This window comes from Epinephelus moara, chromosome 12 (genome assembly GCF_006386435.1).
Source record: "Epinephelus moara isolate mb chromosome 12, YSFRI_EMoa_1.0, whole genome shotgun sequence".
Taxonomy (NCBI): Eukaryota; Metazoa; Chordata; class Actinopteri; order Perciformes; family Serranidae; genus Epinephelus; species Epinephelus moara.
In genome coordinates, this window is record NC_065517.1 from 37,635,222 (window position 1) to 37,662,837 (window position 27,616).

At 41.2% G+C, this 27,616-nt stretch overlaps 1 protein-coding gene across 1 annotated transcript in view; it reads left to right on the forward strand.

The window, feature by feature from the left end:
* Positions 1 to 21,993, forward strand: part of opn8b (opsin 8, group member b) — a 30,110-nt gene extending 8,117 nt beyond the window's left edge. The window contains exons 2-4 of the mRNA XM_050058696.1: positions 10,124 to 10,417; positions 15,476 to 15,804; positions 20,262 to 21,993. Coding sequence (XP_049914653.1) covers positions 10,124 to 10,417; positions 15,476 to 15,804; positions 20,262 to 20,597 — 959 coding nt within the window. The 3' untranslated portion in view covers positions 20,598 to 21,993. The remainder of the gene's footprint in view (positions 1 to 10,123; positions 10,418 to 15,475; positions 15,805 to 20,261) is intronic.
* Positions 21,994 to 27,616: the final 5,623 nt, after the last annotated feature.

Sequence of the window (27,616 nt, forward strand, 5' to 3'; positions counted from 1 at the left end):
GGGGGCAAACACTTTTTCACACAGGGCCATGTAGCTTTGGATTTTTTTCTTCCTCATTAATAAAACCCTTCATTTAAAAACTGCATTTTGTGTTTACTTGTGTTATCTTTGACTAATGTTTAAATTTGTTTGATGATCTGAAACATTTAAGTGCGGAAAACATGCAAAAAAGTAAGAAATCAGGAAGGGGGCAAGCACTTTTTCACACCACTGTACAGCTTGACTGTTCAGAAACAAAAGGAGATGTAAAGCTGTGGAGATTTAACACTCCAAAGAGTCTTTCCAACAAGATCAAGATATTTCTTTATTTTTATTGCTTTAAAACATTTATGTATTTGTATAGATTCAGTTTAATTTCAGAGAAATTAAATTGGTTGCTTTAAGCTGAAGAGTCAGTGAAAGGAGTTCGACAGGCGGAGGCGATGTGCATAACACCCATCAGTTGTTGTTTTTTTTTACATTTTTTAATTTTTACAACATATAACAAAGACAATAAAGACAATAGATACAACATATATACACACTACAAACACATTTGCCAGGAGTTACAGAGTACTGACATAAACATGAACAATAAGCAACAAACTTACTTAAGTAATCATTGTGCCAACATCACCCGGAGAGGGTTTGACTTAAACTAAAATTCATATTCCTATACTGGCTTTATCATTTACATTTATTCTTGGATTGCATTTCTTATATTTAAGTATTTTTTAATACGTGTCCAAAGTCCATCTAGGTCATCTCGTTCATGCATATCCTGTAGAACTGAAGCTGCACGCTCCATCATAATTAATTCTGTAAAGTCCTTCAGCCAGTTATTCAAACAAAAGCAGTTGGGTTTCCGTACTTTCCAATTCATGAGTATAATCCTTTTCACAGAGGAATGCCAACGTCAACAGTTGTTGTATTACACTAGATTCTACACCATCCATGTTAACTCCCAATAAACACACTTTGGGGCATATTGTTACATCATTTTTTACAATTAAGCTTAGACATTTTTGGACTCTTTCCCAAAATTTCCTTATTTCTGGACAATTCCATAACATATGCATCAAAGATCCTTTCTTTCCACAGCAGTGCCAGCACATATCTGACATCTGAGGGCTCATCTTGTTCTGTTTGTATGGGGTTATGTATGTTCGGGGTAAAATCTTAATCTGTGTAATTTTATATCTATCTATCTATGGGAGATTGACACATAAACAGATAACACCCACCTGTTTACGTGTCAATCTCCCATCCTTTACCCTCCACTCCTCCCCCACTGCTCCCTTCACTCAACCCATCTCTCATGTGACCCCTTTCCAGTCAATATTGTACCATTTGACCATTATTGAGCCCTGTTAAGATTAGGATGAAGAAAGCAACCTCATCTGACTCCTTTATCTTTCTATTTTAGAGTGTAAAATTACTGTTTTATGACTGCTTCACCAGGCAGCTGCGCCTTTTAAAAACTCACACATTTTCACCCACCCATACAGACATAACTTACTTACGACGATCTGTGCCCTCTTTACACACCTCATGATTATGCTTGGATTTAATTAAAGGGGACCTATTATACCCATTTTCAGTTTATGGTCTACTTGTATTTTTAGAGTTCTACGAGAACATGTTTGCATGCTTTAATGTTCAAAAAACAATTAAGTGTACTCATACTATCTGCCTGAATATACCTGCGTTCACACTACATATTAGCAAGTGCCTCTCCTGATAAAGCCCAGTCTGCTCTGATTGGTTCGTGTTTGTGGGTCTTCTGCATCCGTGCTCTTGACCGCCAATTCATTGTTTCTGCTAGGTACCCAGGAAGTGCACCAGACTTTGAAGTCAGTTTTTGTAGTGGCCAAACAAAGTGGAGTTACACCCTCCAAGTTTGTCACCTGATGCCATGGGGCCCAAAAAGACTTTTTCCCATAGACTCACATTGTGAAAGTGGCAAATCAGTGGATAAATTTTTTTGATCGTCACAACCCCTGCAACTAAGTTTACTATTAGAATTTGATCCATTCGGTCCGATAACTTTTGGAAAGTCTAGAAGAGCAACACGATTAAATCATTTTATCCTCATTAAAGTTAGCAATGCGCTGGAAGTAACAGGCTCGGCTGGCAGAAGTCTCTTGTGCTCCCGCTATATGGGCCACACAGTGCAGAAGCAGTGCCGATCATGCGGGTAATTTTATACGCAGCAGTTGAGCTAAGTATAGCAGCAATTTATACTAAATAAATATTCACCAATAAAAGCTTCTGAAACAAAGTCTTCACAACCTTACATGTTTCAGCAGGAATCTGATCCAAAACCAGGGAGACACTGGCAACCAAGATGACATGTTTCCCTGACATTAGCATGTAGCTACATGTTGCACTGAGCCTGTGCAGCCGGGAAAGGACTGTAACGAGTATAGTGGTGCTTTCTACAATGAAAAATCACCAATATAAAAGCTTCTAGACTAAAATCTTCACAACCAGCCAATTTTCCAGCAGGTATATGATCCAAAATCGGGGAGAAATTAACAACACCATCAACCAAAATTATGTTTCTCTGATGTTAGCATGTAGCTGCAGTACATGTAGCTATGATCTTGTAGCCAGGGAATGACTATAAAGGAGTATAGCGGCACTCTCTATCATAGAAAATCACCAATAAAAGCTTCTGAACCAAAATCTTCACAACTGGACATGTTTCAGCAGGAATCTGGACCAAAACTGGTGAAATATTAACCACGCTGGATACCATGATTGTATGTTTTCCTGATATTAGTGTGTAGCTACATGTACCAGTGAGCTTGCAGCCAGGGAACAACTGTAACAGAGTATTGTGGCGCTTTCTACCATAACAAAAAATCACCAATAAAAGCTTCTAGACCCAAATCTTTACAACCAGACATGTTCCAGCCAGAATCTGATCGAAAATCGGGGAGAAATTAACATCAGCTACCAAGCTACATGTAGCTGTGATCTTGCAGCTGGGGAATGAATATAAAGGAGTATAGCGGCCCTTTCGATCATCAAAAACCACCAATAAAAAACAAACAAAACCAGCCATGTTCCAGCGGGGATATGATCCAAAATCAGGGCGATATTAGCAACACCAAGCTACCAAGATTACGTGTTTCCCTTAATTTAGCATGGAGCTAGTTGTAGCAACGCAGGCTATGTAATGCAATCACTTGCAGTAGCATGCCTGGAGCAAATGACCATGTTAAGAAATCTCTCATGAGCTGATCTCAGCTTGTCTTCAAAGTAGAAAAACGAGTATTCAGAATAGTCTGAAGTTTTTGCTCACAGGAATTACTTTTACAAACGTTTACATCATTATTTTACATTTTTACATATAATATGAACATCCAACATTGTAAAACTACGCATATGACAGAGGAGAAGGTAAAGCATATTAGATCCCCTTTAATACTCTTGATTTTACTTGTGCATTCTGACTGTGTGTGGTCTGCCTTCCTGTCCAGGAGGAGCCTGCTGTCAAACATAATTAATGTTTGTTAATTACCACTGCTAACCTTAAAGAAATTAGATTTCCTTGACTTAATTTGGGTTGGTGCCTGGGAAGCTTATTGCAGCGTTAATGTTTTGGTGAGAGTCTCAGGTTCTGAATTTAATATAATTTTACTCTATCACTGCATATAACAAAGGCTTTTTAAGGTCTGCATCGCTGTAGGTTACTCCTCAGTGAGATAAGACCTACCTTTCTTTTAGACCTAAACGGTATTAATCACATGAAGTGTCCCCACTGATTATATTTTAATTTTGTGCAGTAAATGGTTAGAGCAATTGGCTCGGCTGCACTTCCATTAAATTGATTATCAGCGATCTGGAAGGTGATTGGGTCACTGGGCTTTGTGCTTAAGTAGTCTCACAGCTGTTCCTGCACAGTTCAGAGAAAGCAGATAATGACAGCAAAGGAGGTTACAGACTGAATGAGTCTGTCTCAGTGTTGGGGGTTCAAAAACACACATTTAAACTCAAGTTTTACCTGCTAATTAAACATATTTAATGACCTTCCAATAAGCAATGTGGTACTAATGATGTAAAAAGCCTGTCTAATTGAAATGACAGACTATAAGCTCTCAAGTAAATCTAGAAATACAATCCCCTTTTACAGTTTCACCTGGAAAGACAAATTACCCTCTCGGCAAGAGTGCAAGAGACAAGGACAAAACCAGCACTGTAGAGTTCAAAGTGCTTAGAAATTATTCATCACCTCATGAAACCAGTGGCTGAACTGGTTCACCTTGAAGCTAGGCAACAGAGAGTGAGCGCTACAGGCTGGCTCCTATTAGACATGAAAAGCCTCGAGCTATGATGGTGAAGGTTCAGCGTATTGACAACTGTGTTTCATTCACGCCACCAATTGACATCTGTTATTGACAGAGCCCAGGTTAGGCAAAAAAGATGTAAAGGAGAACTACGCCCATTTTTAATATGATACATTACTCCTGTAGTCTTTAACAGTCCAAAAATATTTGTGAACATGAACAATTCTCTCCCAAATCCAAAAACTAGCGCTAAAACATATATTTTTTTCATCATCAAGTATAAAGTCTGGAGCTGCTCCATAGACAAGAATTGGGAGAGATGTTTCAGATGACACTGAGAGCACCCTGGGGAGTGTTCTGGGTAAATGGGTAATAAAGACAGAGTGAGAGTAGAACGGACATGCCTATTCAAATCAATGTTGCAGGATGGTCAGAGTGGTGGCCATTCTTTTTTTACTGTTGGCAAATTTTCTTTTCGTAGAATGGCAATTCTCCCTATGATTGGCTAATACTTGTTGCCATCGTGGGTTGAGTTGGTTTGGTTTAGGCAAGAGGAGTGAGATTGGTTAGGGTAAGAACGTCAGGCTAAACCAAGCATGGGCACAGTAAGGCAGAGTAGGGTGGGTCATGCTTTCACCATCCTAGGAAAAACAAATCTGTGTACTGTTGCCACTGCAACCATTACAGCGGGCTAACTTTCGTATCGACTTCCATGTGATTAGTCTGACTTGTGGCAAGTTGCGAACTCTCGAAGGTGAGGTTTTGCATTAATGACAAAATAAGCTTCTAACTTCTACTTCTAATATGTTACCTTAACTATTATTTCCTAGTTTCTTTTGTAGCCATTGATTGCACGGTTGTTGAAACACTGAGAGGATGAGAGAGACAGTGGGGATAAACAACATGAATATCAACATTTTTTCACATCTAAAGCCCAGTTCAGACCAAAGATTTGCAACGAGACGAACTGAAACTTGCAACGACTTGGACTGCACCAGTCTGCAACTTTTTGAAAACCTGCCTGTTTACACCAATGTGACGAGATCAGATGGTCTGTTGTCTCCATAGCATTAACTCTCTGTATTTCTGTTCTGATATCTTGCTTTACTGGCTCATTTTGTCACTGAATGTAATTTGTAGCCTCTGAAAATATGATCAAGGATAGTGATAGTGAGATACTTACTACAGTTGTGTAATGAAACGGCAAAAACATAAACAAAGCGACCTGAGCTTTAGATGGATAGTACTGATAACACTCTACACTCCTTTAAATTACCAGTGCCAATTAATCAGTCAATGAGTTGGAGACCGACAAATGTTTCAAAAAATGCAGGGTAGTAAATGAGAGAGGCTCGGGCTTTGTTTGGTAAGTCAGGGTTTATTTGGATCAAACCAGAGTTGGCGATTGTTGGAAAAGTGGACTAGCAAACTAGATGTCAAACAAGACTAACTAGGATGGTTTTATTTGTTTCGTTTCTGTCAAGTTTGAATAAAGTGTGTTAAGTGTTTTACAATGAGTCAACAAGGCAGTTAGTCTTAGTTTGCTGAAAGTCAGCAAAGTGAATTTGTACAAATACCATTAAAAGTCATATCGTGATTTAACTTTTACTGACTAAAAAGGCAAACATCATCAGTGCCCTAGAGGTGAAGCATGACTATACTTTAGCTCTGGAGGAGCTCACTAGACCCCTTGAGACCCTGGAAGATTGGCTCGCTGAGCATAACATAATTGCGTTAAATAAGTATAAAGATAACACAGGAGCTGGTGTGAAGTGAAATGGATGGGAACATTAGTGAAGTCACTGTTACAGGCGCATGCCGCTGCCAGGGTAAAAAGATGCAGCAAATCAACTTGGCTGGACTGGTCAGAAAACAGATCAGCATCTGGCACCGGGTCCATGTCATTGGTCCGACAGCCCATTGGTTCGACATCCCATTAGTCCGACTGTCCGCGGTGCTGAACGGCTTGCAGCGGGCGTATGGTGCGCCGCGACCGGCTCTGGGTCAGCTGGGAAAGGCTTGAGGCGGAGCAGGCTCACAGCTTATGTGTTTGTCACTTTCTTTTTCATTTTAACCCACACCATGATCTTTTCCTGACCCTAACCAATTGGTTTTTGTGCCTAAACCTAACCAGACCTTAACCACAGGGCAACATGATGATTTCAGAACGGACTTCGGAACAATGGATTTAATATGGTCGGAACAATGGGATGTCGAACCAATGGGCTGTCGGACCAATGGGCAGTTCCCCTGGCACCAGAGTCCTGCAAGACTGAGTCTGGGCTTTTCTGAGATGCGTTCACAAGTTGTTTAATTCATTGTAAATCTTTAAAACAATTCACCGAAACAACAAATCAGACATGCCTTACAAACATTCGTCCCAACTTGCCATTTTCAGCTTGTAAATTGTTAGCTTGGAGGTTGTTGTTTGCCATAGCAGAGGGGATTTTCACCATAACAACCAATAACTATCACCATTTTCCTTTGTACTTGTCAAGTGACCTTTTGTACTGTTCAATGTCTATTTTTTACTGTCTCTATTCATTCTGTTTCTATGTTCCAGACGTCATACTGACATCACAAGTTTGAGACCCACCTTTTTGATATCTGGCTTTAAGAGAGAGTATGTTCACAAATATTAATTGAACATTTCCAGGCCACTGAAAAAACATTTAGCAATTTTTAATTTAGGTGGTATTCCCCTTCAACTTTTACAATGGCAGAGTCCAATAATTAGTGTAAATGCTATTCCAGTTTGCTGATAGTGGCAGTTACCAAACCCTTGAAGCATTTCAATGGGTGCTGGAAAATTAAGCTCGGAAAATTCTTTTTTGCTTGTGTAGCGTCAGAAAAGTATTGAGTTTCATGAACTCATGCAGTACACCAAACCACGTTTGGTTGAAAGCCTTGGGAGAGATATGGGGGAAAAATAATATCCACTGTTAAAAGTCAAGTCTAAATTGAAAAAATGTCCTAGAACGTACAGTCTTTACTGTGCCAGTGTGACCAGCAGAAAAAGCTAATGCAGTAGCAAATGTTCAATGTAGAGGTTTAAGTCCCCAGGGTTGTGCTCCATCACTGACCGCCATGTGGGCTGAGATAAAAGTACCTATAAAATTTTAAAGACGTAACAGGGGCACTCAATTCCCTCTGTGCTGTCTTCACCTTCTGAGTTTCAGTATCAGACACTGGGGCTGCCCCTCTCGAATCTATATCTAATATGCCACCATAACCTTCCTGTGTCAGGTAGATGGACGATGTCAAGCCCCCTCACTGTGAGAGCTTTAGTTGCAGTAGTGTTAGCAATTTACCAATTTCCTGCTCCAAACAACAAGAGACCTGTTCTACTTTCTACCTAATCAATGGCTGATGAGATAACATCCTCTCCAGTCATTTCTGTTAGAGATGTAAAAAATAAAATAGCCCTGCATTGAGTGCCTTCTAATGTCTCTCTCAGCCTACGAGACGTGTCATGTCCGTGCCACATGTATTTTAGCCATAAGACTTGAAACGGGGAAACAACCTGACTCTGACCAAAGGAGTAAACAGGCATACTGGCTCACTAATTAACACCTCATATCTCATTTGATCTGTACATAACGTAAAAATACCAACTTGTATTTTTAAGGGGGTTAAGGAGAGAACTATTTCTCAGCCATGTGCTGTAACTTTCTGGAGTCTCTGCTTGTCATTTAAACAAGATATAACATGATGTTGGTAAGTGAGCTTCAGAGGTGCTGGCAGGTGGATTTTGTTACCTCTGGACAGAGCCAGGCTCGCTGTTTCCTCTGCTTCCAGTCCTTTGCTATGCTAAGATACAGTCGGCTATAGCTTTATAATTGCCAGACAGTCATGAGTGGTATCAATCTTCTTGTCTAACTCCTGGCGAGAGTGCAATTAAAGCTGGGAGGCATTTTTATTTTGTTGTTACTAGGCAAAAATCCCATAGTAAACTTTGAGCATATTGTAATTCATGTGGTCCAAGAGAAAACTAGACTTCTGAACCTCCTCTTGGCTCTGTTTTCTGGCTTTAGAAAATCTAGCCTGTGACAGACACTTTGTCAAATCACAGGTCATTTTAGAGAGAGGGTGATCCTATTAACTATTCTACAAATGCAGATGCGTGTACACGTCCCTTCAGTAAAAGCCTGATTCAATGGCGGAGAATCCTTCAGGGAAAGTCGCTATTCCAGCATTGGCAACAACTGCCTACACTGCAAAGCAACCCAAAAATGGAAGATGGATTTATCAAAAAGAGAGTCTGATAATGAATGAAACAAAAAGTGTCAATAGTTGTGTTTCAGAGATGGAGAAAAAATGGTGCCAATAGTTTGACCCTCTGCTAACCGGGGCAAGCTTTCTGTGGCTAATATTAGCTAGAGCCGCAAATCATAGTGTGTCATCCGCCTCACTTCCTGCTGCCACAGACCACCTCACTGGGAGGAGAGTGGCCAGCCTTGCTCCGGAAACTGACCTCAGTCAGCGGCCACAGCAACCTGAGTCCAGCCAGTGTAAACACCGGCTCCAGGGGACTGGACAGCCCTGACTTCCCACCAGATTAGCAAACTTTCTGTTGCTGCCATCACACAGATTAGACCTGGTGCTGCCGCTGGCCACCAGCCCCCTCAAACCTGGCTGATGTGTTTGTACTGGCCAAATTCAAGCCGCTACAGTCACTGATGGAAGGTCCATCTCTGGAGCTGTTGCCCTCTTTATTCCTGGGAAGCAGTCCACAGAGGTGGGGAGCAGGGCAAAGGGACCATGAGGTGGCTAGCTAGCTAATTCTTTAATTTGTTGTCTGATAAACAGAGAGACAGAGAGTGGGGCAATGGGGAGCTGAGCTAAACTCTACAATGACATAAGATTTTAAATAAATCAATGTATTGGAAACGCTGGGTTACTGTATGAAGTGTCTGCATATGCTTGTGGTCGTCTGGTGGGAGGGGCTTAGGACAGAGAGGGGAGAGCTGCAGGAGTTGGGTGTATTGTCAAATTCTGCCCTTTTTTTTTGCCTTTTCCAGAAAACTGCATACCCCATCTTAAAAAAAATAGTAAGTGTATTGTCTCTAACTATTCCTAAGTTATTGCTATATATTATTTGTAATCAGTTGGCTGAGCCTTCAGCCGTTCTTGCAGGTTGACAGTCGGCAGAGTTGAGGGTCTTTATCCAAACCTGTAACAGAAGCCTCAGAGCAGATGTTACATTAGTGTTTCTGAGTACTTGCTCCTACTCTTGGCTCCCAGGCAACCTCCACCCTGTGTTTGTTTACACTTTCACTCGCCCTTACATACATCACACACATGATCTCTACCCCTTCTTACACACTTCATTATGTTTGGCGAGTGTGTATTGATTCTTTGTTTGACCTGACTTTCAGTCAACGCAGGAGCACAAGGTGTTTTATGTTGGATGCATCAAGTTAAGGAGTGTCCACAACAAACAGAGGACTTGGGTTGGGTGGAGGGGGGAGGACGACTTATGTCCCTGAACAAGTTGTGTCATTCGCCTGCCCCTGGCCTGTCAGCAGCCTGTCCCATGAGGGAGAATGAGCTCATAACTGTGCTTGGAAAAACATATAAACTCCCTCAAACCCACTCTATATAAGTAAGCAAACTAAGGCTCTGTGTTATTTTGGGTTTGGTTATCTATCCCTTGAGGTTTGCCTATAGGAACAGCATCACCCAGCACAGAACAGGAATCTGATAACACTACCAAGCAAAGAAAACCGAACAACACCTGAATCAGGCATTTTGTGAATTGACCATCACTGTTCACTCAAACTACTTTGCACCCCTCTTTTCATACCATCTCTGTCTCCTCCTCCTCTTCCTCCTCCTGCTCGTCACAGCTGTTCTCTCCATTGTGGGAAACCTGATGGTCCTCATCATGGCAATTAAAAGGTCATCAAGGATGAAGCCGCCGGAGTTGCTGAGCGTGAATCTGGCAGTGACACACCTGGGAGCAGCTGTCACCATGTACCCTCTGTCCGTGGCCTCTGCCTGGAACCACCACTGGATCGGGGGCGATGTTACCTGTTTATATTACAGCCTGGCAGGGTTCTTCTTTGGCGTCGCCAGCATCATGAATCTGACTATCCTGGCCATAGTGCGCTTCATTGTTGCCCTCAATCTGCACTCACCTGGTGAGTAATTCGGGGCTTAGAAACACTGATAAAATGCTACCTGGTATTTTCAAATTTAGCATCTGGAGATCATAATGACGATGCAAATGTTATGCAGCAACTTTTAACCTTATTTTTCATGCTCTAAGACCAAGAGACAATGCTATCATTATTCAAGGGGTGACTCTTCCTTTGGCAAAGGATGATTCAAGCACAGGTGGTAAAACCTTTTAGTGTTAAAACTTAATTGTACCCCACCAAACCTGATGCCTGGTGGTATCAAGTAAAAGCCACCAAAGTAAAAAACTGTATATAAAATATACCCAAAACCTGCACTTCAGAAAGGTTAAAAAAACCCAAATCTACTTCACATGCAAGACCGGAATTGGTTGCTTATACTTCTTCTACTACTACCTCAAACAATAATATTTCTATTAGTTTTTGCTTATTAATCAATATAATTATTATACTTCTTTGTTTGAACAGCATTCCAGGTACATGTGGTAGCCTTCTGCATCTCTGGGTGACTTAGTTTCTGCCTTGTCATGAGATGTTATTGCTAAGTATGATTCAATGTCAAGAAGTATTTAACTGCTGGGGAGATGGTCCTGTCCATACAGTAAAAAAACGCAAATAATTTTAGACTGGTGTTACATGACCAGAGAAAACAGGGGAAAGGCTGTGACATTTGCTTTTGCTCAAGAGGTAGAAAACTTGGTTGGATGGATGGCGCAGCTGACTGGCAACAATCAGTCTCCTATTACAAATAAACAGTGAGCTAAAATATGTTTCTAAAAACATTTTAGGTTATAAATAGGCAACATAGTTACAGAGTCTTGGTTCATATTTCATCAACACTGCCTAGTTTGATCTGAGGCCTGCATTGTCACAATACGGGTAACAGTATGTGGCCAATTCCTTTTCACAAACTCACATATTATAGCCAGGCCCTCAGGAATGCCGCTCAGGCTCGTTTCCAATTTTTCCCAGTGGTCACTTGCAGCCCAAAAAGCATTTTCCACACAGACCACCACTGTAGAAGAGATGTCTATAAAACTGTTGATGGGACATCTCGAACAGAAATCAAGGTCAATTATAGGGGTGGGAATCACCAGAGGCCCCATGATACGATACTATTGCGATTTTGCAATGTACTGAGTAGTTCAACAACATATATTGCAAAGCACTGCGATTTAATGCCGTTTTTCAACTGCAAATCGTGTCCCCAAAGGAAAACTTTGTAAACGTTGTTTGATCTGATAAGGTTTCAGTCTGTTCATCTAATGTCAGTCATTTTTATTGCAACAAAACTTATCTAGTGGACTGAAAAAGCAACTGAGTTTATTATTCTAGTGTTCTACCACAGTTTAATTTTTAGTCACAATAAAAATAAGTTATGTAATAAAAGAATCGATACTTCACTTTCTTGTATCGAAACACTATATAGTGTGCCAGGGCTGACGTCAAAATCCGGAAGTTTAGCATCGCACTGGTTCCTGGAAGAGAAAGTGAATGTGATTTTTACATTGTGTTTTGGATTATGTCAGAAAATAAGCTCTGTGGCTAACACAAGTTTATGATACTTACAGGTTTTGTTCAGCGAGATAATCTTCACATATGAACACCTTTCATACCGCATTTGAAGCTTAAATGCGATCGCCAGAAGTAAAAAGCTAACGTTAGGCTTTAACGGACTACATGACTACTCCACGGTCGCATGACTCTTGACGTCACCGCCACTAAGCTTTCAACTGATTTCGGCCGCTTTATTTTAAAAACATTGTATAATGGGGAAATCGGACTGTTTAAGCTAAATAAGAAGCTGTAATGGCGGACTGCCAGCACTCTCGCCTGTTCGAGGGTGATAACGTTTAATGTCCCCAACAGGGTTTGTAGTTGTATTGAGCAACTTGTTAGCAACCGCCTTTTTTACGACACGTAAAAGCTTCAAAATTTACAAGTAGGGTATTTACTGACGTGTTTTATGTCATAGAACAAAACCTGAAACTCGCTTAAGCTTTTGTTAACCACAGACCTTATTTGAGGCATTTTACCGAAATCCCATTCAAAAAACCTATTGACTTTTAGACGAGAGAACCGGAAGTGCTAAAAGCGCTAACTCTATTGCTATTATGAATTTTAATCCATTAAGGTTTTATATTAGTCGAACTCTCCTTGAGACGAGAAAAGTGATTTAAAAATCTGTGACATCGTCAATGTAAAGACCATGAGCCCAGCAGGAACTTGTGGGCAGAGCTGTCATGAGAAACACTACAGTGCATATTAAGTGGGCTGCATACCCTGGAAGTAAACCCAAATCCAAGGAACTGTAGAAACTGTTTTTTGTTGTGTACATCAGGCGAGCAATTCCACTAGATTGAACAGGCACCATCCTGGGTTCTGGTATCTAGTTGTTATTATTAAACATCTATGATTACTAAAAGATCACTAAAATATGTCTCTGAAAACATTTTAGGCAAGACATAGGCGATGCTGTAACAGTCTTGGTTTATATTTAATCAGCACTGCCTAGTTTTACTGTTTTTAATCTGAGTTTAAGAGAGGGAGCTTCCTCTCTTGATGTACTTCTACACTCTTTGTGTCCATGGCAGCTGGCATACAAATATGAGGAGGCACAATCTGTAGATTGAGCAGAAGCCAAAGAGCCAGAGAAAATGCGCTGGATGGCGCGAAGTGAGCAGTGGGCACTTAAGATGGAGGCAGCTCATTTACACAAACTACCCACACTGTAATGACACAAAGCTGATTGAAAATTGACAAAGTATCTCTTTAAAGCAGTAATTTGACATTTTGAGCAATGCGCATATTCGTTTTATAGCTGAGTCGTAGATGGACAGATTGATACCACTCTCATCCAATAAATATACGGCTATGGCCAACAGCCAGTTAGCTTAGCTTAGCATAAAGTCTAGGAGTTTAGGCCCAGCTCTGTCTTGTAAGGTTAGTTACAATGTGGCCCTTTCTAAAATCACAATTGCATTTTTGCACTTTATTTTTATTTATTTGTGTGAACAAACAAATTAGATATGATGTGTTACTGGTGAACTTTAGAGATGCTGGTAGGCAAATTCTGTGACCTTTAAAGCAGAGCCAGACTGTTTCCCCTTGTTTCCAGTCTTCATGTTAAGAAAAGCTAACTAGCCGCTGGCTATACCCTGATATTTACCTGCCAGATAATGACACCTTGAGTATATTTCCAGCCAGGCTCTCTTATTAACTCTGTGCCCTGACACTTGAACATATATCAGAACATACTGTTCTGACAGCTAACCTTTCTCTTACTGACAAACATGATTGCAGCTCTGTGCCTGAGATGAACAGACTGCTTTGACAGTGCAGGTTGGAACGTAGTTATTAACAGCATGGAGGTTCAGGCACTTGACTAAAGGCCTACGAAAAGTGGTATCAGGTGGGTGTATCTAAGTTGAACAGTGCTATCACGTAGGGAAAAAAAGGCCCACACTCTGGCAAATTACTGAGGAGCTCTGCAGACGCATAAAATGTCATCTTAGTGACTGTTTCAGATATAAAACTGTCATCAGCACAATTTCCAGACCATGACACTATGCAAAACAGCTCTGAAGAGTCAGGTGAAAGACAGTAAGAGGTGTGTGGTCGAATGACTTTCAAGGAGGTCTGAATAAATATACAACACAAACACATACAGAGTACACCCACATGCATATGCACATTTCCACATATGCAGATATCTACTTATGCCTGTGGGTGTACACCAGGTATAATTAGCACTCAAGAGCAAAACAGAGCCTGGGGACAAGAAGAAAACAGTAACATGTTACAAACTAATGGACAACTCCTCATGAAGACCCGCTGGATGTTTTATTATCAAAAAAAAACCTCTCATGCTCACAAGGGCTTCAAAATACTATTGTTGAAACAAACAAACCTGTTTACCTGCAAAATCATCTCACATCCATTATGCTATCCACCAGATTATTAAACCATGTAGAATATCTTATCAAAGAGCGCACAATAAACACTCAGTTACGGTTAGGAAAAGATCAAGTTTTGGCTTAAAATACCCAGTTTTGGTGCCACAGTCTCGCCTAGAAATGCTGCCAATGTCTCGCTAAAAAACAACCAGTTTGGGAGGCACAGTCGCTGCTGGAAATGCTGGTATGTCTTGCTAAAAAGAACCAGCTTTGATGGCACAATCCCTACTGGAGATGCAAATACCGCTGATGTCTTGCTAAAAAAACAACCACTTTTGGTGCTAACATTTGCCACTGGAAATGCTGTCAATGTCTTACCAAAAAATAACCAGTTTTGGTCGCACAACCACTTCTGGAAATGCAGCTGATGTCTCGCTAAAAAACAACAGGTTTTGGTGGCACAATTGCTGCTGGAAATACAATTGATGTCTCGCTAACAAAAACAAATAGTTTGGGTTGCAAAATCGCTGCTGGAAATGTCACCATAGTCTTGCTAAAAAACAACCAGTTTTGTTGGCAACATTTCCCGCAAGAAATGCTGCCAATGTTCTGCCAAAAAATAACCAGTTTTGGTTGCACAATCGCTGCTGGAACTGCCGCTGATGTCTCGCCAAAAAATAACCGGTTGTGGTTGCACAATCGCTGCTGAAAATGCTGCCGATGTCTTGTAAAATAACAACCAGTTTTGGTGGCAACATTTCCTGCAAGAAATGCTGCAAATGTGTTGCCAAAAAATAACCGGTTTTGGTTGCACAATCACTGCAAGAAATGCCACCTATGTCATTCAAAAAATAATAACTGGGTTGAATCTTAAGTGCCTCATGTAACTGCTGTCAGTATGTGCACAGTTTTCTATAGGGCTGAACAGCGAGTCAGGTCTTACATCGGTAGTATGTTTTCATCTCTATTATATTGGCACTTTTCTTTGATCTTTACAGTCTGCATGTATTTTTGAGAAATTCAGGAATATAGCTGTTCTCAATTGCATATAATGTAAGCTGCACCACATAAGTGCCTTGAAAAGGGAAACTGTCTATAATGTACAGTGTGCTTAAGCAACAAAAAAAAACAAGAGAACAACCAACCTTTCTTTGTCCCTCTGCAGATGAGAAAATCAGCTGGAAGAAGACGAAGATGCTGTGCATCTGGACCTGGCTGTATGCTCTGATCTGGGCTATGTTACCCATCCTGGGTTGGGGACGTTACGGCCCGGAGCCTTTTGGTCTGTCCTGCTCTCTTGCCTGGGGAGAAATGAAACATGAGGGTTTCTCTTTCGTCATCACCATGTTCTCCTTCAACCTCCTCATGCCTACTATCATCATCATCTTCTGTTACTTTGGCATCGCCTTCAAACTCTATTTCACCTACAAAAAGTCAATGAACAACAGCAACCGAGTCCCCAATATCGTCAAGCTCCATCGAAGGCTGTTAGTGGTGAGTCGCTCATTATGATGAGACAGCTCTATAATTCTACACCCATTTGTCCTTGGGGCTTCAATACTGAGTTGAATGGTTCTTGATTATACAGACGGTGGTCTGTTATTTAAGGATCATTAAATAGCCATGAAACAGCATGTTGCTCGATACTGCAAATGCAAACCCTCCTGCTTATGAAATACAAGTAATACACTAGTCGTCCTTTGCTATTGCTATTACTGTACAAGTAACCCTGGTTGAGAATCACTAGTACAGAGGAAAACCTTTCGAAGTTTGTTTTATTTAATACATATGCCTAGGGGTAGCTGCTAAGGCAATCAACTGCTACACAGCTGCAGTAGAGGAGGTTCATATAAGAACAGAATGTTAACACAGGTAAACATTGTTTCATAAGGAAAACGAATGCAACAAATATAAAGCACTGAACAAAAACTAGCTGAAAAGTTATCTGTTCTCATCCTGAAATGTGTTGTATCCATTAGTTTGCTAAGTTTGTACAGGGCTGGAAATTAGCTTCAGACACACGTCCTATATACCTTTTGTTTTTGCTCCCATTTATTGCAGATTTAACTAAAAATTTTAAGTTTTTTATGCACACAAAAGACTTATTTCAATCAAATTTGGGTTGCTAATTCGTTTAAATCCATTTTAGTGAACACTTCTCCTTTTCCAAGATAATCCATCCACCTGACAGTTATGGCATATCACAGGCTGATTAAACCGATTAAATATCATTAGGTGTGTACTGGGCTGGTCACAATTAAAGGCCACTCTAACATGTGCAGAGTGATCACACAACTCAATGCCACAGATGTCGCAAGGTTTGAAGGGCTGTGCCATTGGCATGCTGACTGCATGAGTGTCTACTGGAGCTGTTGCCCGTGAACTGAATGTTGATTTCACTTCCATAAGACGTCTCCTATGTAATTTCCCTGAATTTGGCAGTGCATCCAACTGGCCTAAAAACAGCAGACTACATGTAAGTAGTGCTGTCAAGAGATTAAAAAAAATGGAGAGATTAATTAATTATGATCTGTAATTAATTAATCTAATTAATCTCTTTTTTAATCTCATCTCAAAATTGCTGAGAAAAGCCCAACTTGAGGTATTTTCATTTAAATTCATTACATTATTGTGGCAGATGATCAAAAGATTGATATATATTACAAAAAGTGGTTTTATAAAGTCATATTTATTGTTTTCAACAATAACACACTTGAACACAGATGCAGTACACCTAGCCATTACATTCTATTGTTTTTGAGATTAGTCCCAATAAAGAGTGCTGCAACCTTCAGTCTCGACCACCAGGGGGGTGCTTGACTGTCATGACATGTCAGCTTCATTAAAAGCATAGCTGCAGATTAACGCAACAATAGATGTAAAAACACACAGAAACAATACATCTGTGATCAGTTCCCTAATTTTATTTTAACAATTTTCTAAATTATTTTCCTCTTTTCCAATTTCTCGTTTTATTTCATGGAAGTGATCAATGTAAGTGCACTTGTCCTTTAAACTTAATAAAAAATAAAAGCTATCAAAATAAAAGACACCTGGTACATTCGTTACAGCTGTACCAGTTTATAGAACAGTTTTGAACAGTTAGAACAAGAGGCTGCACTGCAACGTGCAAATCACTCCTTCTCGTGGCTGCCCGCGCTTTCCCTGTCCTTGCGGCTGCAACTTGCGCTGTCTTCTCTTCTTCAAACTACAACACCCATAACTCATGTAGGAACTGCTGCAGCCAATGTGCAGCCAGTGGTAGCTGCATGACAACTCAACCACCATGATCAGTTTTTAATGTTTTATCGGGCAATAACTACTCCAGACTTTGCTCTAGTGTAATTTTCTGGACAATCAGGGCAGGATTCATGATTCAGGACAACTGCTTGGATTTTGGGACTGTCCCGAATTTTTCGGCACAGTCCCGAAATCCAAGCAGCTGTCCTAAATCCTGAATCCTGCCCTGATTGTCCCGAAAATTACACGGAGGTTGCCAGGGAGGTCAGATACTTGCGTGCTAGGGCACACAGCTTTTCATAGGCTCCTGAGTGAGCAGACCACCACTGCAGGGGACAGTCAATGGTGATGCTGGGCTCTGCTCTGTAGTGCTGCAGCTCTCCCACAACTCAAGTACAAAGAAGCCCAATCGTACGCCTAAAGACGGATTTTATAAAAGGCAACTCTGTGGCATACAGAAACAGTAAAGTTAGTGATTAAAAATGAGATTAATGCGATCAAAAAACATAGTGCATTAAATATGGCTGTAATTAATTATTCGCAATTAACGCGATAATTTGACACCCCTACATGTAACCCCACCAGATCATGACCTCCGTATCCAGCATCTTCACCTGCAAGATCGTCTGAGACCAGCCACTCAGACAACTGATGCAACAATCAGTTTGCACAACTGAAAAATGTCTTCACAAACTGTCCGAAAGCATCTCAGGGAAGCTTCTCTGCTTGCTCGTAGTCCTCACCAGGGCTTTAACCTGACTTGAGTGTGCAACTCCTCATGCTCGATTGCGCCTGGCACTTTAGAGAAGTGTCCTCTTCACAGATGAATCTGGGTTTACACTGTGCTGGGTGGGAAAAGCAATTTGTTAAAAGGATAGTGCACCCAAAAGTGAAAATTCAGCCATTATCTTCTCACCCATATGCTGAGGGAGGCTCAGCTTAAGTTTTAAAGTCCTCACATCCCTTGCAGAGATCCCAGGAGAGAGGGGCTAGCAACAAAACTCCACCTAATGCAGGCTGGGCGCCCCAGATTTAAACGTCCAAAAAAAACATATAATTGAAACCACAAAATATCTCCACACTGCTCGTCTGTAGTGATCCAAGTGTCCTGAAGCCACTACGGACAAGTAGTGTGGAGATATTCTGTGGTTTCAATTATGTGTTTTTTGGATGTTTTAATTTGGGTCGCCGTCAGCCATTAGGTGTGCAGTTGTGCTGCTAGCCCCTCTCTCCTGGGATCTGCGCAAGGGATGTGAGGACTCCATCACTTCACCTGAGCCTCCCTCGGCATATGGGTGAGTAGATAATGGCTCAATTTTTATTTTTGGGTGCACTATCCCTTTAATGTCAGCTTGTGAACAGAGTGCCCCATGGTGGCGGTAGGGTTATAGCATGGGCTGCCATAAGCTACAGACAACAAAGAGATGCTGATTAAACAGCATGATTACTACACAGGTGTGCCCTGGGATGGTAACAATTAAAGGAAACTCTAAAATGTGCAGATCTATCTTGAAAAAGACATTTATTAGGATTAGGACTAGAAAGCGAAAGAATGTGGTCACAGTTCCCCCAAAGAATCAGTCGGTATCTGTTGTGACCTCAGATGGCTGGTCTCAGACAGGTGAAGATGGTGGATGTGGAGGTGAACCAACATGAAAATGAAGGAAATCTGAAACGACTGCATTAGAGTAAACGGAGCGCAGCTGTGTTGTTATCAGACCTTGGTCTGAGCCGACCCAATGCTACATTATGATTGGCCAGTCTGCGTCCAGAGGGTTGACTTAGCGAAGGGTCAATAGAGTGTGCCAGTAAACCCGGAACTCTGTTAGCGCTTTTAGCACTTCGGGTTCTCTCGTCTAAAAGTCAATACGTTTTTTGAATGGGATTTTGGTAAAATGCCTCAAATAAGGTCTGTGGTTAACAAAAGCTTAAGCGAGTTTCAGGTTTTGTTCTACGACATAAAACACGTCAGTAAATACCCTACTTGTGAATTTTGAAGCTTTTACGTGTCGTAAAAAAGGCGGTTGCTAACAAGTTGCTCAATACGACTACAAACCCTGTCGGGGACATTAAACGTCATCACCCCCGAACAGGCGAGAGTGCTGGCAGTCCGCCATTACAGCTTCTTATTTAGCTTAAACAGTCCGATTTCCCCATTATACAATGTTTTTAAAATAAAGCGGCCGAAATCAGTTGAAAGCTTAGTGGCGGTGACGTCAAGAGTCATGCGACCGTGGAGTAGTCATGTAGTCCGTTAAAGCCTAACGTTAGCTTTTTACTTCTGGCGATCGCATTTAAGCTTCAAATGCGGTATGAAAGGTGTTCATATGTGAAGATTATCTCGCTGAACAAAACCTGTAAGTATCATAAACTTGTGTTAGCCACAGAGCTTATTTTCTGACATAATCCAAAACGCAATGCAAAAATCACATTCACTTTCTCTTCCGGGAACCAGCGCGATGCTAAACTTCCGGGTTTTGATGTCAGCCCTGGCACACTCTATTGCTCTGGTGGACAATCCTGCAGCCCTGTACAATCTAAACAAACAAACATATAAACAGGTTTCAGGATGAGAACAACAAAAACAATCTTTGCACTCACACCTGTAGTGTACATGTTGCCAGGCACATTTTGGTAGATCAAGACAGGTTTTTTGTTTTTCAAAGATCTTGAGAGGAATTTACTGACTTCATCCTCCTGTTCTATTGCAGATCGCTGTGCTCATCAGTGTAGGCTTCATAGCCTGCTGGGCGCCCTATGGCATGGTAAGCCTGTGGTCTATTTTCCGTGACAGTAGCACCATCCCACCTGAAGTCACTCTCCTCCCGTGCATGTTTGCAAAGAGTTCCACCGTATACAATCCTTTGATCTACTACATCTTCAGCCAGAGCTTCAAAAGGGAGGTAAAGCAGATGCGCTGTCTGTGCCTCGGCTTTAACCTATGCCACAACTCCAACAGCATCAACGATAACAACATTTTTATGGTCAGCACTGACATCAAGTCGAAATTAGAAGCACGGTCTACTTTGCAGGAGATCGCAGAGTGAAAGACAGTGATTCTTGGTTGAAAGACTTTTTTCGGACATGCTTGAGAAGAAAGACTTTTGTGCTGTGTTAAATGTGGAAAAACTAGTGGTCTCATAATTTGTCATCTCACAAGCGTTAAAAGGATGTACACCAGTACAACCGGTGTGTGCTACTATAACACAACAAGCCGGGTCATACTAGCCTTTTTTGTGTGAGGCCATGATGAATGAAAGGGCATATTTGCACAATATGTTAAATGCTGTGAAAGTTCAGCAAAGTAAGCTATAGAAGAGAGTAAACTCGATGCTTAAGTGGTAGCTGAAAACCCCTAAATTATTGTAGCCCAGAAACAGAGGCCTCCTCACTAGTGCCAGATGAATGAAGCAAAGGCGACAGGTGGCAGCCAAACAGGATTCAAGAAAATCATGCATTTTAACACAATACAAACCAAAGGTCGTACAGCTGAATATGACAAAAACTTTATTTTGAGCAAAGAAAAAAAGAAGTGATGTTTACTTTAATGTGTCATGTTTCATTTGTGATAGACACTTTTGTTTGAGAAATAACTTTGTGACACCAAATCAGTATTTTTCCATGGAATAAATCTCTTACAGTTCAGGATTACCATTTACCAACTACTGCATGTGCTAGATGTTTTAATTAAGTGAATGCTGAAGGATCTTATATTTCATAAGTCTGCCTCTGAAAATGTTTACATAATGAACACATACTGTCCATGTTCACCCTGTCTGATGGATGTATAATGGCTTCTAATATCATTTTTAGCAACAGCTGCAACAATCTCGTTTAGGAGAAAGAATGTGACCAGCTATTATATTTTAAGGATGAGACTATCGTTATTCTTTAATCTTTTTATTACCAACAAATTTGGACCAAAACCACACAATGGATTTATTCAACTAACAAGTTTTGTAATGTATAGTCATTAAACTGATGTTCACTGTAATGAAGGAGTATGTTGACTGAATAATTCTGCATTTGTGGCTCTTTGTTGAAGAATTTGGCATTTTGGGAAGTATGCTTATTTGGTTTCTTGCTGAGTTAAATGCACAGCCAGGAGCCTGTTAGCTTAGCCTAGCATGAGGACCGTAAACAGGGGGAAACAGCTAGCCTGGCTCCGTTCAAAGGTGACAAAAACTGCCACAAAACATCCTTTTTTACACTTAAGTTTTTGCACGAATTAATCAAACAAGAGTGTTAAAGGGGAACTAACCTTTTTTTTCAACCTGGGCCCTATTTTTCGATCTACTTTTGTCTAAATGAGTGATAGGATGTTCAATATTTGAAATTTCTCCAGTATGAAGCTAGGGCTGACCTGCCTGCAGCCTGTGAGCTCGCGCTACATTAAATAATAGGGCACTCAGACAGCGTCAAACAACGTCAAAATACGTCCACTAACAGACAGCGTCAAACAACGTCAAAATACGTCCACTAAAAGTGCATTTTTTTCACACAGATAGGCTTTATGATTGTTAGTATAATTAGCCGACAACATAACGGAAAGGAGAAATGAACGTCTGTGTTTACCTAGCTGGATTCAGACATGTTCCTCTGCCTGTTGCTGCTCCCTCTCTCTCCTCGTCCGCTCTTCAGTTTCAATGAGCTCTGCGTCCGTGTACGTCCGTGTACTCGGTGTACAAATAAATACAGGCGGTCATCAAATTCAAATGGCTCATCCAGATCCAGTTGGTCAAAATCGGGTAAAAATTCGGACATGTTTGTTGTGGCAAGTCAAAACACTCACTCAGAGAGTGAAAGTCTGGCTCTGAAATCTCACGTCTCGCGAGATTCTTCTTCTTCTTTGGTGTTTTACTATACAGTCTATGGTGTTTTACGGGAGTTGGTTGACTGTCAGCACTGTACTGTCAGTGCTTGTTAGTAGGATAAATGTATTTCTGTTTTTGGCCTTTCTTGGATTTGTTAGCAATTTAAAAAAAAAAAAAAAAAAAAAAAGCTTTATCCTTTTAAGTCCTCTATTTGCAACCTTGTGAACACTCAGAATGGTGAAAATAAAAGCTGTTTTAGAAACCTGTGTGTAGCTGATTTTCATGTCATCAAGGTTTCAACAACTGATCTTTATATTTCACTGGGAATTCCCATGACAGTCGACTGCCTGTAGTCAATGCTACAGAACACATCACTGTACACTGCTCAATAAATAAGGGAGCACTTAAATCACACATCAGATCTTGATTAATGAATTATTGTGTAATTTGTTAAGAACAAAATGACATACACATTTTCCCCGAGACAGCACAGACGATCTATACAATCAGCACAGTTTCAAGGTGGACACCCAAGATTAGAGTCACCTATTCAGTACCTGACCAAATGTTTCCCCTTCTGTTCCTGAGATATGATGTTGAGTAATGGCCAGAAAAAGTGTTTTATGCATAACATTATGACGTCACAGTGAAGCTGACCTTTGACCTTCTGGATATAAAATGTCATCACTTCATTATTTTATTCTATTAGACATTTGTGTGAATTTTTGTCATAATTAGCGCATGAGTTCTTGAGTTGCGGCCAAAAATATATTTTATGAGGTCATACTGACCGTGACCTTTGACCACCAAACTCTAATCAGTTCATCCTTGAGTCCAAGTAAACATTTTTGTCTTCGGCCACAGCTATTGCCGGCGCAGACGACCAAAAATTTAAATCACAGGCTGATCAAACTTGCGTGAATTTTATCACGGCAACTCAAAATATGACTCAGTAATGTGTATGGCTCCTGCATACCTGCATGCACTCCTGTCAACATCTGGGCATCTGGGCACCTGGGGGATCTCCTCCCAGATCTGGCTTAGGGCATTAGTGACTGGACAGTCCCTGGCGGTACTTGGCAGCGTTGGATGCACTGATACATAACATCCCATAGGTGCTACGTTGGATTTAGGTCAGAGGAACGAGAGGGCCAGTCATCGACCTCAAAGCCTTCGTCATCCAGCAGCTGCCTACACACTCTGGCCACAGGCTGGGCATTGTTCTGCACCAGGAGGAACCCAGGGCCCACTGCACCAGCGTAAGGTCTGACAGTTGTTCTGAGGATTTCATCTGGGTACCCAACAGCAGTCATGGTACCACTGACTATGACATGGAGATCTGTGCATCCCTCCAAGGATCTGCCTACCCAGACCATCACTGACCCACTGCCAGACCAGTAATGATGGACGATGTTACGTCTCCAGACTCTTTCACACCTGTCACATGCGCTCAGTGTCAACCAATGACAGCCAATGGCCAACCTGCCAATTCTGGTGTTCTCTGGTGAATGCCAGTCAAGCTGCACGGTGCTGGGCTGTGAGCACAGGTCCCACTAGAGGACGTGAGGCCCTCATGCCACCCTCATGGAGAATGTTTCTGACAGTGTGGTCAGAAACAAACACAGCAGTAGCCTGCTGGAGGTCATTTTGTAGGGCTCTGGCAGTGCTCCTCCTGTTCCTCCTCACACAAGGAGCAGATATCGGTCCTGCTGCTGGGTTGATGCCCTTCTACGGCCCGGTCCAGCTCTCCTCGTGTAATGGCCAGTCTCCTGGTATCTCCTCCATGCTCTTGAGACTGTGCTGGGAGACACAGCAAACCTTCTTTCGACCACATGTATGGATGTGCCATCCTGGAGGATCTGGACTACCTGTGCAACCTGACTGGGCTGCAGGTACCACCTCATGCTACCAGTAGTGACAAGGACGCTAGCAGAAGACAAAACTAGAGAAGAATCAGTCAGGAAGGATAAGGAGAGAGCAGCTGTCTGTGGACACCACATGTAAAACCATTCCCTTTTTGGGTGTTGTCTTGCTTTTGCCTCTCCATTGCACCTGTTGTCACTTTGATTTGCACCAAAGCAGCTGAAACTGATTCAAGTCACTTGTGCCTCCTAAATGGACAGATTGATATCCCTGAAGTTTAACTGACTTGGTCTTAGACTGTGATAATTAAGTGTTCCTTTGATTTTATTGAGCACTGTATATAAATCAGCCTATGAAAGCATCTCTGTGATGATAATCAAGTCATGTTACTGCACACGCTTCTGCCGAACAGGAAACTGTTCTCGTCCTGCTTTACTCTGGGAATACTGTTTTCTTCAGCTGCAGTCTATCAATTCTCTTTTCAACCTTTCCTTTTCATTGAGCTTGACTGAGTGGCAAACACTGTACATTTTTGCTGTGCCGTGTAGCTTTGTTTTATTGTAAACTATTGAATTATTTCTAAAAAATGTGAATGTAGAGCTCTGAACATTAACACTGATAAACAAAGCAAACCACAGCGATTGTCATCCTGAATTCCGGTCAGGCACAGCTGCAACTGTGAGACTTGCACACATTTAATTCTCTGTTTTCTTACTCTCACTTTCAAGGCAGCCAGAGCTTGATGCAGAGGGGATAGTAAAGTCAGTCAGCAAGCATATCAGTCTGTCTACAAAGCGTCAAAATGTCAGTGTATAAATTAGCAGACACTCCTAAAAATACTCTTAGTATACAGTATGAAAACTAAGTGTGTCTGTAGAATAAAATGAAATCAAATACTGGTGTATTGGTGTTCATGTGTGAAGAGGGGACAAGGTAAGAATATTGTCAGCCGCTTTGTGTTTCAGCTGTGAAACATACGCCATTTTGAGATTAAAGAGGCATAGCAGCGTAGACCTGTATCCAGGCTTTTCTCCCTGACTGCTGGCCTCGATCCTCAACACAGGAGCTGACTAGGTGTCCAGAGGGGTATTTGATCTTTCATGTATTACATCTTATAATACATACGCTATGCAATCATATGCTGTCTCCCTAAATTGGCACTTAGTCATCAAAACTTTGAGAAATCCCGTTATATCCGTTAAAAGTTTTGCAAGAGGCTGTCATAAACCAAAGAATAAAACATATCAAAGTAGGTCTTGTGGAGTACTTCTGCACATGTAGACAAAATAACATATATAATGTGTATATGTGCCTTGAGAGGGAGCTGCATAACATCCATAAATGTCCATAAGTGATGTCACTTTAATCAGCATCATTTGGGGCTGAAGGGTACACGTTTGAAAATGAAAAACATAGAAGTGAGCTTACCTGACAATAGAGCCCGCTCCTCATCTCTGCTGGCGGCTTGAGGATCCATTCACCACTGCTAGCATTACACCCAGATCTCTAACCAAGCTGTCAGGGGTTGCGTTGCATTGTAGGTAACGTAGGCACTAGGTTTTGACAAAGAAAAAGAACGCATGAAATGAAAAAGACAATATCACTGTTCCAACAATAGTGCAATACTAAGTCAGTGGAATAGTCTTAAGGCCCAGTGTGCAGGATTCAGGAGGATACATTTGCAGAAATGGAAAATAAAATGATAAGTATGTTTACTGTGGTGTATAATCACCTTAAAATTAAGATTCTTTTGTGTTTTTGTGACTTTAGAAGGAGCCGTGTATATCTACATAAGGAGCGGGTTGTTGTCCACAAAGACAGTAGTCCAGAACAAACAAACCAGACACTGACTTTATATAGAGGCATTCGCTAGGTCCATGTGTTTTGGAGAGGAAAAGACCTCTGAGGATAATCTGGTAAAACATCTTAAATTTATCAGAGAAAAAAGCTGAGCACACATTGGCACACGCTGGGCTAATGGCCTGTCTCTGCCGAGCCAAAAGGTGTAGGAGAAACACAGAATTGTAATGAGAAGCTGCTTTATTCAGAATTTCCTGGTCCGTTTGTTTTGGAGAAAAAGAAACCTCTGCAGGTAATTCAGCTCCCAGCAAAAACCTCCTGAATGTCTGGATCACTAAAAAGGTGACTACACTGCATCTGCAATGCACCAAAAAGCATAGGAGCGATTATGATTTGTAACATGAAATAGCTTTATTTGGTGTTTTTACTGCTTTAAATCGACAGAACAGTTTGTTTTGGAGAAGAAGAGACCTCTGCGGATAATTCGGCTCCCAGTATAAACCTCCTGAACCATGAACACTAAAGGAAATCTAACTGGGAGGTTTCAGCTGGTTGCAATCTGCAGTCTTCACCACTTTGTGTGAGTAGTGTGTGTGAATGAATTGGGGTAAACTTCCATCCATCTTATCAGCGCCTAGATCTCCCTGCTACATCGCTCAGCTCGAAATTTCGCTAGCTTTGGGGCTGTTACTCCAACTAGATTGTACTTCCGCATTTTCATCTGCCCGCCACCATGGACACACAGATCAAGAGAGTGAATCACCCTTCTCGCTCCCTCTTACACTGTAAAACTAGGGAGTGATAATGAAATATGAACAAATATTCTGTTAAAACGCTGCCTATTTCTCACCTAAAATGTCTACAGAAACGCATTTTAGTGTCTTGCATGGCTGTGATAAAAACATTTGTGAACGAAGAGCGGGCGGGCGCCATCTTGTTTCCTGTACCTTGTAAACGGAGGCTGAAAATATTGAGCTCAAACGGTAGAACTAGGCTGTGCTAAATAAACGTGAACCAAGATTCCGTTACTATGCTTATTATTTCTCGCTTAAAATGTTTTCAGAAATGTATTTTAGCTTACCGTTTGACTGTAATTTGAGGTCGTTTGTCACTGTTAGCAGCCGTTCGCCATTTTGTCCTCTGTGGACCAACCAACGGCCAACCTCGTACGTCATCCACCAGAGGTGCAGCGAAGTGCATTCTGGTAGATGTAGGTTTTCTACCTTTTCAGCAACTCTAAAGGCATAGCTCTTTTCCTCTGTTTTCTCTGATCATACAGCACAGATTTCAAAACTATCTGATATTATTCAATACTAAAAAAGTATAAAAATACTTTTTTAAGATTCTAATATAAATATGGAGTTATATATGTGAGACTGTAGCTGCTGCACTACAAAGTAACATGTCCTCTGACGTCAACACCCAAACGTGTTCGATTTCAAGCCAGTAACAACAAGCTGGAACCAGAAATTACTGTGCTCGTAATTGCTGCAAGGTTCAGTCTCTAACAGTGCATATGCTCCAACTCCATGAAGCCAATTACTGCAATGCAGTCAATGTCAAAACAGTATCAAAACAAATCACCCTCT